This window comes from Myotis yumanensis, unplaced genomic scaffold (genome assembly GCF_028538775.1).
Source record: "Myotis yumanensis isolate MYYU_CA2020_CCGP unplaced genomic scaffold, mMyoYum1.0.hap1 SCAF_5, whole genome shotgun sequence".
In the NCBI taxonomy this organism is placed as follows: domain Eukaryota; kingdom Metazoa; phylum Chordata; class Mammalia; order Chiroptera; family Vespertilionidae; genus Myotis; species Myotis yumanensis.
The window spans coordinates 75,069,032-75,085,153 of record NW_027223756.1 but is presented as its reverse complement, the minus strand read 5'-3'; the positions used below and the strand labels follow the sequence as shown (position 1 = coordinate 75,085,153).

The following is a 16,122-nucleotide window of genomic DNA, read 5'->3' as shown; positions in this document are numbered from 1 at the left end:
AATACAAGCTCAGCTAATAAATGCAGATGGGATGATAGAAATAATCACCATTAACAACCATTATAGGAAGATGCTGTAGACAGGAGTCACTGGTAAGTGGTAGACTGGTAGTTGGAGGGTTGATGAAGGAGTAATAGGATATTGGTGCGATACTGTGTACTTGTTTCAGCTCTCATGCTGTAAACAGTGTCCTTTTCACAGTCTATTCAATAATAATTTCTTACCTTTTTGTTGATTTTGCTATTTAAAATGGCCCCCAGGCATAGTGCTACCTATCTAGTTTCCTAAGCACAAGAAGGCTGTAATGTGCCTTATGAAGAAAATACATGGTTAGAGGTTTCACTGAGGCATGAATTTATAGTGCTGTTGGCCACGAGTGCAATATTAATGAATCACTTATATGTTAAATGAAGTGCCTTTAAACAGAAACACAAATAAAACAAGGTTATGCATTGATCAGTTAAAGAAAATGTGACTAAAGACTTGCAGGAAACCAACTCTGCATTTTCCCTAGGATCAATGCTTCAGTATTTGCTAATTAAGTATTTTGGCACCTTTATAAAACATAACTTGCTGTGCATAACAAAAATCAAATGTCGGTCATGTGTGGTACTAACAGTGGTTGCCATTGGTTTTATTAATTTCACATCATATATAACAATGTTTTATACTTTTAAGTTGTGAAAGTGTATGCATATGTATTTGTGAGTTATTTATACCATATTTTAAAGTATAAAAGGGCACTGAGAAGACTTTAACTTTGGTTGTTACTCTTGCTTTGGATTTCCTGGGGAGTCATCTTAAAGAATTTTGACTGGTCATTGTTTTATAGTGTCTTTATGGAAACTACTGACTTCCAGAGCCCAATAGACTTATTCTGTATAGTTTTTAATGCTAATTGATTAGCTTTTGATACTTTTGAGTGAATGAGAAATATCTTAGAATTAATGGATGGAGGAGCTAATTGTACATACTTAATATTTGAAAGGATAAGTAACAAGAGAAGGAAAAGACTCAAATTGATTCAAAAGCAAAAAATGAGAAGATAATTGGTCTATTCTGCATCTTTCTTCGAATCTACCAGATATTAGACAAAACAAATTGGGATCTTGTCTTTAAATAGAAAGCAGATGTGCTGAGCATATTCTTCAGATTTTTAAAAACTGCTTGTCTAGAAGAGGGTGTTTGGGGCTACTATATGGAACTTCAACTTTTGATTGAAGTCTCCTTGATACCAGGCACTTTACACTAGATTAATGCCAGGAAATCAATTTTCTCTCCTCTCACCTTTAGGCAAGTTATTATTCTCCTACTACAGAGTCACTTCTCATTTAGGTTTTTGGGAAACAGGAAAAAATATTATTCTTTGAGACCAGTTGTTGGCTAAGATGGGCTTTTGGCTACTTGTCATTCACTAACTATAAAATTGGATTAAAAAACACACAACAGTTTTATTTCTTGTTTTGTTTAATACAAATGTCTCTTCAGCCAGAAATCATTACTAATGGTTATTAGATATTTATTTTGCACTTTATAATCTTATAAAGTGATTTTTATCAAGTGTTTCTCACAGAAACCCTGAGTGGTAGGTGAAAATCATAATTTCATAGATGGGAAAACTGAGGGATAGAGAAGCTCTGAACCCTGCTCCCTGCTTAGAATCTTCAGCCTCTGCTTTTCCGATTTGTATTGTAGGTTGTTTGGGTTTGAGTTTTTGTTTTCTTTTTTCCTTTTTTAAGGTCTTCTTATTCTACTGCTGTAAAGAATGATTTATACTTGACAACAGCTGATCTTTTTCTCCTACAGGGATATTCCAATGCCCTTGGTCAGCTCAGGAGTCGAGCACGGTAATTTGAGAGAGCTGGCATTCGCAAGAATGAAGGACCTGGGAATACAGGTAAGAGTCTGACTGTAACTGTTGAGATCAAAGTAATCTGGAATGCAAAAATACTTTTACATTCTCACAAGCTTAGGAGTTTGGTCAAAGAGCTTTCATATATTGAAGGTATTCTTACTGTGTAACATGTTGAAGTTGAAGCTAGTGGTTGCAAAGGCTGCATCCCATCCCTTACACCCCTTCTGCTCCCTTCTCAAAGAGTGTAATTTTTTTTCTACCTACCCAGATTGCCCACTATGGACTTAACTCACTTTTTGAAAAACATTTTTCTTTTGAAGTATTGAGTGTTCGATTCTTGACTAATGGTTAGAGAAGTGTATGAGGATACGATGTTTGAAAAAACAAGGATACGTGCGTGAAGTAATTACCAGACAATGCTATTGCCACATACAACAGTCTCCTCATCCCACTCCACCCTCACATCTATTCAGTCAGTTTTCTGAAAAGTTTTCTCCATAGTAATTTGGCTAAGAGAATAAAATGCCTTGGGTAAGTCTTCAAACATGATACAAGGTCCTCAAAACAATGTGTTTAAAGTGCAGTCCATGCTCACATTGTGCACGAGGACATTCACAGCCCCATCCCACACCCAGTGAACAGATGTTTACTAAGCACTTCCTTTCTGCAGGCCCTAGAAGTACAAAGAGCCCAGGAATCTGCAATTTAAACCTCTGTAGGTGACTCTTAAAGGATTATGAGATTTAAACTCAGTGCCCTAGAAACTACTACTTAGAACTGAACTGCTCAAGAGAAAAAGCCAGGAGTGGTAGTGGCCTGAGCACTGGTTCCTGGGCTCTGCCTTCAGAGATTCTGGCTCACTGGGTGTGGGATGGGGCTGTGAATGTCCTCGTGCACAATGTGAGCATGGACTGCACTTTAAAAGACATCGTTCTGAGGGCCTTATATCATGTTTGAAGACTTACCCAAGGCATTTTATTCTCTTAGCCAAATTATTATGGAGAAAACTTTTCAGAAAATTGTTTGTACAGAGGAGAGTTTGTGAACATTATTGGCTTATTCTATCCTCCTCCCCAAATTAAACGATTTTAAGTTCTAGAAAATCAGCTCACGTATTTGAAATAATTAATAAACCAAACAGATTGTGGGCCTGTTCTGCTTCCCATTCAGCTGTTCTTTATTTCCACCTCCTCTCTCTCTTGAAAATGCCACTAAGAGTGACTGATCTGGCCTGGTTATCCTGATAACCTTATCTTCCACCCATTGTCTTTAGCCCTGTACCCTCATAAACCTTGATAGCCTCTCAGTAACTGGGGTTGAGTCTAAAGACTGGAATTCAGTCATAGCCAAAAGACATCTAGTTCACAGAGGCAATGTCTATACCAGCAATTAAGCAAATACCAATCTCTGCCTTTTAAAAAGCATTCCCCACTCCCGCAAAAAAAACACACCCCAAAAACCCAGAAGCATGCAGGTGATCATTAAGGTCATGTAAATACAGTACATTCACATGCAAGTTACTATATAGAACTGCTGTAGTTAAAAGACAACATACAAAGGTAATAGACTTATAATTACAGAGACTTGTCATCCTTGTTTGCTATACAGTTTTTGAGTTCATGGAATCCACATTAGCAAAGTCTTATTGTCTTGGACTGGTTCCTGGGGCATGCAGCTTTTAGTGTTTCTTATGGAATTTTACCTATATATAGCAATCCTTCGTAAATACACTGTTGGTGATTTAGCTTGCATGAATGACATCATCAAATTTCCTAGGGTGATCTTCCTCACTGGTAGAAAATGTTAGAATCCTGAAAATAAGTTTTACAGTTAATTCTGTAGGGAAATATGCCATAAGACCTATAACTGAATACTTTATGGGTTTGTAATTATAAATGTCAGGCCATGGAGCATGTGGAATAGAAGTGAGAGTTGCATCATAGATGTTTGGCTATGCAGACCAGACATTGCATCCATATCTGCAGGCAACTCTGTGCCTCCCTGGGACACTAGAGCAGTGATGGCGAACCTATGACACGCGTGTCACAGGTGACACGCGAACTCATTTTTTTGGTTGATTTTTCTTTGTTTAATGGCATTTAAATATATAAAATAAATATCAAAAATATAAGTCTTTGTTTTACTATGGTTGCAAATATCAAAAAATTTCTATATGTGACACAGCACCAGAGTTAAGTTAGGGTTTTTCAAAATGCTGACACGCTGAGCTCAAAAGGTTCGCCATCACTGCTCTAGAGCCATTTGTGACTGGAGTTCGGGTTATATAATAAATGAGTCTAGGTCCCTTTTTTATTTTATTTTTTAGAAAGTTTTCCCCCACCCCTTTTTTCTTCTGTCCTTCCTCCCGCCCTCCCATCCTTCCTTCTGCAGTGCCCTTCTCTGCAGAACAAATAAACAACAACAAAAAAAAACTCAGCACTCTTCAGCATCCCTCTTTTTGACAACATTTCCAAAGTGATACAGATATGATGATGCTAAAAATATTAACTGCCATAAAGTGGTGAGAGTTTTTAAAAGTAAGGAATTTGCTTTTTACTCTGCTATATAAATAGTTTTGGATTGCACTTTCAAATACAGTTATATCCCCTAGGTAAAACCGTTATCAGGTTTTAGGATGTATGTTCTTTACTTCCAATATTACATTATATATCGATCTTTTTTGAATTCTAAACTTATTTTAAAAGCAGTACTGTACTGCACTAGCTTAATACATTTTCATTCCATGGTTCCCATCCTCAGATTTATTAAAGATAGCTTCATTTTTTAGTGCAGTTCTTTTATCTCAATGTAAATTGTATCCAAACTTAATTTTGAGCCTGGGGTTTGTGGAGTGGTTTCAATAAAAATTGAATTAGTTACCAGTTTTATAATTGCTCCCTCATTTACTTTTTTTTTTCCTCCCCAGTGTCGAGATGTGAGAACCAGAGAGGTTGGAATTCAAGAAATTCATCACAAAGTACGGCCATATCAGGTTAGTTTCTTCATTTTATAGAGAGATTGGGTCCTGTTCATAAATCTTTTTTTGTCAAGCCTGAACCCACATCTTCTTACCAATGGATTGGACCCTAAAGTTAATGAGTAAACTACGAGCAAAGGGTAATTGTGGATCAGATACAGATGTCAAGCCAGGAAAGAGCCAAGTATGAGGGGATGAATTCTAGAAGAGCCAGGTTAGGAAAACCAGATCTGAACTTCATTCTAGACCAGCACTGTGCAATAGAACTCTGCAGTGCTGGCGATGTTCTATAATCTGTGCCATCCAGTAAGGCATCCGCCAAGTCACGTGTGACTATTAAGCAGTTGAAAGGTGGCTAGTACAACTGAGGAACTGAGTTTTTACTTTTATTTAATTTTAATTAATTCAAATGTAAATAGCCACATGTGACTTAGTGGCTATATTCAGATAAAGCTGGATGGACCTGCTCATCTCATTGTGTGCAACTGTTAAATTATTGCCCATTGGTGGTAATCAAATGAATAGATTAGCCCTTACCAGCAGACAGGGGTTCCACAAAACTTGAGCCTGATGTCCACATATGTAGGTTTGGCTTTTCTGTGTATGTATGCTTATATTTATGCAAAGTACAAGGGCACTTGAACAATAGGTTGAATCAAAAGCTATGTAGATTGCTACCCACAAAAGTCTCCTCCAAAAAGCCACTCTTCCAGTGATTGAATTTTCTTTAATGTATTAATCTCATAACTAGACGTAATAATTTAAGGCCCTATGGAATGCTGTCTAGGAACAAGTAAGTGACACATACCCCTCCCCCCCAAAAAAGGGTTTTAATGGAGGAAGAACTAGAAAGTCAAACCATTGAGCATCTGAAAGTTCTGGGGCCCAGGGGTTCTCCTAAGAGCTATGCATGTGGCATAGTGTATAATTTTACTTTAGAGACTCTTCCTGGAGCAGCAGAGATTTAACTGCATGGAAGCATTTACTAAGCCATGCAGATTATCATTCAACCTAGTATTATATTCCACTTGCCTGAGTGGAATCTCAAGATTAATGAAGTTCAAATGTTTATGAAACTGTAAAATTGTCTTTTTTTTATAATAGTTCATGAACATCAAAAAGGGCTTCTGTCATGTGTGGCACACATAGAGCAGCTTGAGTGCTCCACATGCAGAATCAACATGAAGAGATTTCAGAAGCATAATTTTTTGGTATCTGGGCAGCTAGTGATCATTGGCCCTGGCACCCACCAGGAGGAAAAACAGTTCATGAACAATGAGTGAACTCTGATTTAATTGATGTTCAAGATTGGACAAGTAAAAAGAAATAATTTGTGATTGTTTTTTATCCTTGATTGTGGATATTAGCCTAAGTAAATACATATATTTATAAAAATGAACTCTGTTCTCTAATTTTTAAAAAATGTGGTTTTGTTTGTTGATTTTGTGTTGTTGTTGTTGTTTTTATTTAACAGGTTGAGTTGGTAAGGAGAGATTATGTTGCAAATGGTGGCTGGGAAACATTCTTATCATATGAAGACCCAGATCAGGACATTTTGATTGGCCTCCTGCGATTACGAAAGTGTTCAGAGGAAACCTTCCGTTTTGAATTGGTTGGAGGTGTCTCCATAGTCCGAGAGCTGCATGTGTATGGGAGTGTAGTCCCTGTGAGCAGTCGGGATCCTACTAAGTTTCAGCATCAGGTATCCTGTGTTTCATTTCTATTTGGCCATAATTATTGAAGAAATTCCCCCAAGGAGGGAAAGAAAAATGGGATGAGAGAAAGACACAGAGAAAGGTGAAAGGGAAGTATAGAAACAGGAACCAATATTTTAGTTGTTCAGAGATGTCTTCTCTTCAAATTGCCCACTTTTGGGTATGAGGGGGGAGGAGTAAGAGACAAAGTGAGACTCAGGCAAGTGGAATATAATACTAGGTTGAATGATATGAAATTGCTGTTTTTGAAAGTCAGAAATGGTCCAATCCTGGCAGTTTTGAATGATCTACTATTATCTCATCAAAGGAGATGATAATGTGGAAGCCCTTAAGAAGTATTAAAGCACTTCATAAATGCGAGTTATATGACATATATTGGAACACTGTTCCACTCCCCCCAAACAACTTAAATAAATAAAAAACTCACCTTTTAAGTTTTAGGAAAATGGGTTAAAGGCACTAGTGGTAGATTTAGCATAGACTCCAAAATTAGTGAATTAAGAATATTGCCTGGGGCCCTGGCCAGGTAGCTCAGTTGGTTAGAGCATTATCCTGATACACCAAGGCTGTGGGTTCCATCCCCAGTCAGAGCACATATAAGAATCAACCGTTGAATGCATAAATAAGTGGAACAGCAAATCAGTGTTTCTCTCTCTATCTCCACCTCCCTCCCTCTCTCCTTCTCTCTCCCACTTCCCTTCTCTCTAAAATCTTTTTTCTTTTTAAGAATATTACCTGGCAGTTTTGACTAAGTGCTAGGCTAAGCAGACCAGCACTCAAAGCCTCTTAGAAACTGGAGGGGTGACTAATAAATACAGGTTAGATGCCCTAGACTTCATCATCTTGAAATGGCCTAGAACTTGTTCAAAAAAAAGACAGAAGTGAAGGCAGTTACCCCGTTGCTGTGAGTAGATTACATCAGCCACAAAATACCTGTTGGCTTTTGTTGCAAAGTTATTCCTTTTTTATCCCCCCCCCCCCCCCCACTAGCCTGCTGTAGTGTACTTTCAGTATAATTAAAAGATTTCTCTTTCCTTACTTTCATAAATGGGTTTCTTTTTGTCACTCTTATTTTAACAGATTTAGCAAGTACTAAATATTAGCCTTCTTGTTTTATAGATTCCCTTAATGACTTCTTTTCTCCTTAATTCTCTCACCCTCTTTATTGCTCCTTATAGGGATTTGGCATGTTGTTGATGGAGGAAGCAGAAAGAATAGCTAGAGAAGAACATGGGTCTGGGAAAATAGCTGTTATATCAGGTAAGTGGAGGGGGGGAGGGGGGGTTGACGGCAAAGCTCATGACTCGTTCACATTTTTAACTTGGTACCACAGTTAAAACTACCCCAGGTCTCTTTTGTGGCTGTTTATGTTCAAAATGGGACAGAACTGAATAGTGAAATACTTGTGCTTAAACACAAAGAAAACTCCTATAAGCAGTTTGCTGGAATAGAGCGTTCAGAAGCAACCCGTCTCTGAGTGGCAAGACCTATAGTCTGTGTGCTGTCTTCCTCGCTGTCACACTAGTCATCGTGTTCATCTCCTCTCTTGTGCTTTGTGCTCAGTTACTTTGTCTGGGAAAATGAATTGTGATGATATGGATCCAAGAAAAATGTAAATCAATGTGGAGATTATCAATATTGTTGTTCAGGAAATTAAAATAGAATCTCAGTTGCCAGTACAAGATGTTTAAAGGCAGAGTTTCCTGCTCCGTAAATACCGTTCGCAGTGACTTTGCTCTTGGGGAAGCGCTTGCCCTGTGTGGATTCTCCATTCCTGATCTAGGACAGCAGGTGATTGGGAAGGGGCATGAAAAGGATATTGTAGATGAGTGGGACAGAAAGTAATGTAGCGCCCTTTCACGCTTGCTTCTTGGTATTGTATCCCTACACAAATTGCTGTTCCCATTAAGAAGCTAACATGGTGAAAGCCATGATCAAAATGTAGGTTATTTTTCTTCCAGTGTTTGTTTTCTTATAGACTACTACATTCTAAAGGCAGATTATTTCCTTTTAAGAAAATATTCTTTTCTCTGAAAATGAAAGTTGAAATGAGATTTTTCTTTTTTAATTAGTAAGTTGTTGCCCATCAGTAAGTCAATACCTTTGCCTAACTTTTAATGATTATAATTATGGAAATGTAATGACCCAGCCTCACTCAATCATTTATTCAGGCCATGGTTTTTGGCATTATCCAGACAGATTAATAAAGCACTTCTTAACATGGCTAGCTTTATAAATTTTTTTCTGTTATCTTTAATCCCACTAAAGAAGAGGGAACTAAATGAGGCTCACATGATTGATACTGATATATGTGATGATAAATGATTACCTCTCAATGGTTTAATCTGTAGTTGACCAGAAGTCAGCCTTTCCTGGTGGTACTAGGAAAAGGCCAAACCTACGCAGAGCTCATGCTCCACATGCATCTGAAGGGCAGCAATCATCTGAAATTTCAGTGGCCTCTTTTCCGGAGCACTGTCAGTGTCTGCAGTACAGCACTCACACTTTCATGTGCTTGTGAATCACCTGGAGATTTTGTTAAAAATGCAGATTTTGACTCATTAGGTCTGCAGTGGGGCCGGAGAGCCAGCATTTCTAACCAGCTCCCAGTGACACCCAAGCTGATTCTTTTCAGACTGCACTTTGAGTAGCAGGGTTTTAGTATTCTCTTCCAAATGTAATATCCTCTTCCAGATCATTAAGGTAAGGGTACTGCCTGTGACACTGGCCGTGCCTGCACTCTCAAAGGCTGATACGCAATTACATGATTTTCTGGTATCTGTGGGAAACCTAATCAGTCTTAAAACTGAGAGCATCGGTACTCTATCACTTCTGCGTGTTATTTCATTTGGCTTCATGATATCTCTCTTTTTGGAAATAATACATGCATTGCCTGAGGTCACATTCAGTTGCCCATAAGAGCCTCAGTTTCTGCTTTTTATGAGCAGATAATGGAAATCAGCATCTGTACTCTTTCTAGCTTTTTATCATAATCTAAATAATAGCTCAATTTCAGATCATCTGCTTGTAGACTTTTTAGAATAAGAGGGAAGAGCCTTTCTCCTTATCGGCTCCTACAATAGGAACTACTAGATTTCCGTACGGGGGTTTCTTTTGGTCAGTGGGTTTCTGGCCTGAGGAACAGCCCTGGAAGAACTGAGTTCTGTGGGAGGAAGAAAGTGGTACTTCTGTCACTGTGGCCTGTACGCCCCACATTGCTTGCTTTTGGGAAAACCACATAGGGCTTTGACTTTCTGTTTGACTCAAAATCTGGTCACCCTTCAAATGAAAAAGCTAGGACTTCTGTCTGTGTCTGATGCATTTGATATCTAATTAACTAATATGTTACTGTTCTGTTTAAATTTCTGAATCAGACATCTGAGATGTCCATTATTCAGAACTTCAAGGAAGGCAGATTTAAAGTGTTTGTTTTCACATGTTTTTTATGTTGTTGTTTTTTGTTCCTTCCATGTTTGTTCATTTTGACTTTGGTCCTTTTTTTTTTTTAACAATTTACTTTCAATTTTATTTTGTATTGTTTTTAGGTATACTGCTTAGTAATTAGTCATACACTTTTACATAATTTATTTAAGTACAGTGGTGTGTGTGTGTGTGTGTGTGTGTGTGTCTTTGTTTTAATTGGTTTTTATAAGTTGATTCTTAGAATGCAGGTCTCTGGTATTTGTGTGCTGCATTCATTCACAATACGCCATTAGAGGTAGTACATAAGAAGAGACACTTAGGCAGGGTATGATTATGATTCCATTTCTGCATGGACAGTAGGTATTGTGATCTTGGATAATTTCACTTGATCTTCATGGACCTTTATTTTCTTACTAAAAACATGTGGGTCACGTTATCTTTTAACAGTCTGGAATTCTGCCCCTTAGTGTCTTAATTTAAGTTCTCCACAGGGCCAGTTGTTTTACATTTACATTTTAAGTAGATTCTTTTCTGAAACTGTGGTAGGATACCCTTTAATTTCATCAGTAACTGATCTCAGTCTCATTGTGGATTGGGTATGTGATGATAAAAATAAAGTTTACCTTAGGTGGCTTAGTCCTATCAGTGATTTGTGGATGCCTGTTAACTTCATCACGACTGATGGTACTTTGTGACCTAAATGTCCTACTTTTTCTTCTGACTTTGTCATCAATGTGTATATCCGTTCTTGTTCTGAGCTTTTGTAACACTCTAACCCAGTGATGGCCTAAATATTCTGTCCCTACATAACTGGTAGCTTGAGTCAGAGAGAAGCAGCTTATTTATCATTCTGGTTACTCTGACTAAGAATGCGTTTATGTAGAATTTGTTTTTAAATTACATTCTGATTCATTATGACTTCCCTTCATCATATTAATAAATACACTTAGTGATACATATCCCTATGTATACATATAAATACACTTAGTGATACATATCCCGACATATCCCTTCAGCAGATTTTTTCCGTTACTTAGATTTGTAATCTTTGATTCTGCCTCTAGAAAATATTAACTACACAGTAGATCTGATTTACATCTAGTCAGAAAAACTAGTATATACCTTCTATAAACAAAATATATTGAAGTAACAGATAAAAACACAATTTTTAATAGAAAAAAAGAATAATTGGTATTATATAAAGTTTATAACTGATTTATCTTTTTTTAAAGATTAATTTTACAGCTACATGAGAAAATTAAAAACTTCCTTGTTTATCGGAGTGAAATGAAGCACTTTCTTAGACTTTTGCTTATTCTATTTTTTTTAACTACATGTAATTCTTCGTAAGTAAGCTGGGTGTTTTAAAGTTAACCATCAACTCTAAATGGGAAATTAAACAAAGCAAAAATGAAATGTTTAGTTTCATCGACATCAAAATCACTAAGTGTATTTATTAAGTCTCCTATGTGCAAGGGACCCAGGGCTGAGCGGGCAGAGAGAAGTGCGCACTGCTGCCTGCCTGTGAGGATGTCATATTGGGCTGGACAGCTCTCTAGCTTCACCCTAGAGATTGTCCTTAACTATAGAGGAAGGCTAAGTTTTTCTCCCAACTTACACTACTTTCCCTACACGTAAAAAATGGGTAAATCCGTGGTATAAGAACAACCACTTTATAAAATAATGTGTAGACGGAAAATGACAGTTAATTGCTGCTAAATACCTAAGCAGTTAATTAGTCCCTGTCAAGTCCAAGTGCTTTAGTATCTCTCACCAACTTACTCGTTGTACCAAGTGCTTTAGTATCTCTCACCAACTTACTATCAGCCCACATGTTTAAGATGAACAGATCGTATCTATTTGGATGATCAGCATTCTTTCCTTTAAAAATGTTAAAATTGCCGAACCGGTTTGGCTCAGTGGATAGAGCGTCGGGTTGTGGACTGAAAGGTCCCAGGTTCGATTCCGGTCAAGAGCATGTACCTGGGTTGCGGGCACATCCCCAGTAGGAGATGTGCAGGAGGCAGCTGATTGATGTTTCTCTCATCGATGTTTCTAACTCTCTATCCCTCTCCCTTCTTCTCTGTAAAAATTCAATAAAATATATTTAAAAAATAATAATAATAAAAATGTTAAAATGAAGCAGTTCTTTCTCTTCCCTCTCTCATGGGATACAGTGGAACCTAACCACAACATTTGAAATGCCATCACTAATAGTCACCATGGAAACTGAAGATCTCTGATGTCACACTGCTCATACCATTTCCAAAAAGGCAAATGTAGCCACTATTTAAAAAGTCACTCAGGACCCCCAGCAGAATGATTTTTCCCCCCTTTGGCAGTTTGGCTAGGTATCAGGTCCAATCATGTTACTGTTTCTATTTGCAAAGCTAATTGCTATGCATCAAGACTAACAGCTATTCCCCAAACTCCCCCTCCTACCTTCGTCATAAGCAGTATTCTATTTGTGTTCTTTCAAGTAGAAAATTAATATGGCCATTGGCCAAGAATTGTACAAGGTTGATATCATACAGTGATGATGAGAAATGAGGAAAATGCCTGACTGGTTGATGATAGGAATCACTGAAGTCAGAGACTGATAGCCATTTTGTTTAAGCCTATTAAAAAGACAAAAAAGGAGAGAAAAGAAGCTTAAATTTAGGGTGAGTAAACGAATCACTGTGGCGATGAGGTCATTCTAAATCATGATGCTCAGAGTGAGGACTGTAAAGCCACATCGCCAATTCCTACTAGTGAAAAAAATCAATGTGCCTGTGCCGGACATAGTCCAGTGTGGCTTCTTAGGACTGAAATGAATGGTCTTGTCCCCAGAACCCCTGATTAACAAAATGATATGTGGGCAGGAACTAATCATTGTTTGGTTTCATTAAACTACAAATAGCTGAGATTTACTTTACGGGGCCCCAGAAACTTAACCCGTGTTCCAGGATGCAGCTTATCTCCTCTGTTTGAGGTGAAGGCAGTTTTATTCTTTGCATTATAATCTACTTGAAGGATGCGTTTGTAACTAGATCTGTCTGGTAATGGAGTCATAATCTAAAATGCCTAGGAAAGCTTTTCCTCATTCTGGCCTATCTCTTTGCTAATGGACACCGGAAGCCTTCCAAATGCAACCAGCGTGTGCTGCATGTGTTAATATAGGGCTTCTCAGAAAGGAAGGAAAAAGATTGTTTGCTCTCTTATGGTTTCTGTTTCATCCCTGTACATAGTTTATCTTTCAATAAATTATTCCCCAGTTAAATGCACATTGTTAGGGCTCTACATATTCCTCACTTTCTTCCATTTGGTATTCTAACAATGTTCATACATATTTATTTTGTGCATGTTCCAATAGGATTTTGTTATGGTAGGGGTTAATATCTCTCTTTTTAAAGATAATAGATACAAAATAAAATATTGCTTTTACAAGAACTTTATTCATTTCAGCCTCATTATTAATCAGATCAGCACTAATGACATGGAATACTATTTTGTTAGATAACAAATGTTTGCTAATTGGTATCTGCATTGTAACTGGACTCTGAAGGCATTGTTGCGTAGTTTTTCTCAGGACTCTTTATTCCCTGGCTTGATATTTATTTATTTATTTGTGGCTGAATCGGGTACCAGTTTATAGTACATTGCATATCAAGTGCACTAGAGACCTGTTCTTCCCATGGCATCACATGACTATTAATTAATGCATATTTTTCAAATATTTATAAATAGGTTACTAGTGAATTTCCACTATTTGGATCTTGTGGTTCAATTGAATATTTGGTGAAGTTTCCTAGGCAGAAGCTAGTGATGCCAGTAGTTAGTGGCTCGTTGACATTTGAGGAGCAGCAGTTGGCAAATGCTATTGCTCCTCCCAGGTCTATGCTGTCAAGTCATCTTGTGTCTCAGAAACAGGCACATTAAAGTCACAGAGGAAAGCCCTGCTAATGTTGACACACACATTTGTAGACTTTTTCTCCATTTTTGTTCCTCCTGGTGTATTGCTATTGGAAATGATGGTTGTATGCTTTTTCTCGGGAAGAGGAATAGGTTATAGCATGAGGTTCCTAATAATATTCCCAAAAGATCTGGGAGCTTTGCTATCTAAGACTGCCTTTATTGTAAAGTTAGAAACTTCACAGACTTTTTTCTGAGCCAGGAAACCTTCTCCAAGGGCTCTAGCCTATATTACTCACACTACTAGTCTGATTATAGTCAGTTGCAGTGTTAACTCCTTTTTAATGTAACTTACATATAATATACTATTCTTTTCTCTAAATATGTGCTGTAATCAATTTGATAAAATGTTTCTCTTTTATAGCTACTAGAGGCAGGGATTTGAGAGAGTTTTCCCCTTTGAGTGAGCAGATAACTAAAGTAATGCGGGAAAATATGGATGCTGCCTTTCTTAGCAGCAACCGAGATACTGGTTTCTATAGAGCCTTTTTGTTTGGGCGTTTTAATTCCAACAGGACATACACAGACAATTTCTTATTCTTTGGTCAGCCTGGCTTAAACAGGAGCTCACATTTCCAAGACATTACCTGGTAGATACAGGGTTTTAGATTGTGACCATGGGAAAACGTTTTCTTATGCAACCACGTCTTCTACCTCCCTAAGCATCCAGTTGTCCAGTTACCCATCATTATGAATGAATCACTGGTGCTCAGTATAGCAGTCCAGAAGCCCCAGATCTGGACCTGATGGGGTCTGTTACTTATTACTGCAAACCCTACTGGTTAGTGGTTGTTTGGGCTATTCATTGTTGTGTAACACACCACCCCAAAATGTAGGGGCTTAACACAACCACCTTTCTATTTGCTCATTGATTCTGTGGGTCAGAATTCAGAGGCTGGCCCTAGCCGGTTTGGCTGAGTGGATAGAGCGTCGGCCTACGGACTGAAGGGTCCCAGGTTCAATTCCGGTCAAGGGCATGTACCTTGGTTGCAGACACATCTCCAGTAGGGGGTGCGCAGGAGGCAACTGATCGATGTTTCTCTATCATCGATGTTTCTAACTCTCTATCCCTCTCACTTCCTCTCTGTTAAAAAATCAATAAAATATATATTTTTTTAAAAAAGAATTCAGAGGCTGGCTCATCTCTGTCCTATGGTGTCTAGGGCCTTGGCTGGAGTGGTTTCATTGGCTGGCAGCTGGCTGGATGGCTGGTCTGAAGTCTTAGTTCTGGCTGGTAGGGGGTGCTCAGTTGAAACTGTCAACATGAGCACCTCGGTTCTTCTTCACGCGCCTTGTGCTTCTGATAGCATGAAGGCTGGGTTCTAAGAAGAAGGAAGGGAAGCCCTGGGCTTAAAAGTCTCCGATCACCTTACATGTGTTACCTATTGCTGTGTGTTAAGTTACCACAAAGCTTGGTGGCTAAAAACAACAAGCAGCTCTCTCCAAGTAGCTCATAAAGCTGCAGCTAAGGTGTCAGCCAGGGCTGTAATCATTTCAAGATTCAGTTGGGATTGAAGAATCCACTCCCAAGTTCACTGTGGTTTTGGCAGGCTTCAGTTCCTCACCGTGCCACAGGGGCTGGTCAGCACATGGCAGCTTGCTTCTTCCAACCGAGTGATCATAGAGACCGAGCTTGAGATGGAAACCATAGTCATTATAACCTAGACTGGAAGAAAGTCAGTGAGTCCAACCCACCCTCAAAGGAAAGGGATTACACAGACTGTTAATCCCATTAGACAGTGAGATATTCGGGGAAGAGGATCATCTTAAAGACTGCCCACCACAATGTGACTGCCCCATTTTGGTGGTTAAGTCATTGAGCCCTAGATAGTTTGGCTCAGTGGATAGAGTGTCGGCTTGCAGACTGAGGGTCCCAGGTTTGATTCCGGTCAAGGGCATGTACCTCAGTTGCAGGGTCCTCCCTGGCTCAGGCCTTGGTCGGGGCTCATGCAGGAGGCAACCAATCAGTGTGTTTATTTCACTTCATTTAGCCTTCTCTCAAGGTCTTAAGATGTACCTTCAAGGGTTCTTGTCCTAATCAATCCCCATATCAGATTTGTATATGCCAGTCCTGGAAGCACAGTTATACCTAACACTGTCCTAAGCAGAGTTTGGCAGGCCCCACAAGTAGCACCTGCATCTGACCTTTTGTCTGCCATCTCGCTTCCATGAGGACATTTCTCTATTTCTCCTTACAC

General features: G+C 38.6%; 1 protein-coding gene and 1 non-coding gene across 2 annotated transcripts in view; both read left to right on the top strand.

The window, feature by feature from the left end:
- The window catches only part of ELP3 (elongator acetyltransferase complex subunit 3), a 92,448-nt gene that overhangs the window by 54,493 nt on the left and 21,833 nt on the right, over positions 1–16,122 (top strand). Inside the window, exons 11-14 of the mRNA XM_070415539.1 lie at positions 1,807–1,897; positions 4,782–4,847; positions 6,307–6,534; positions 7,726–7,807. Of these exons, the coding sequence (XP_070271640.1) occupies positions 1,807–1,897; positions 4,782–4,847; positions 6,307–6,534; positions 7,726–7,807 (467 nt within the window). The remainder of the gene's footprint in view (positions 1–1,806; positions 1,898–4,781; positions 4,848–6,306; positions 6,535–7,725; positions 7,808–16,122) is intronic.
- LOC139011930 (U11 spliceosomal RNA) lies at positions 5,949–6,082 on the top strand. The gene has a single exon (XR_011471740.1). It is a non-coding gene; the product is annotated as a U11 spliceosomal RNA (small nuclear RNA).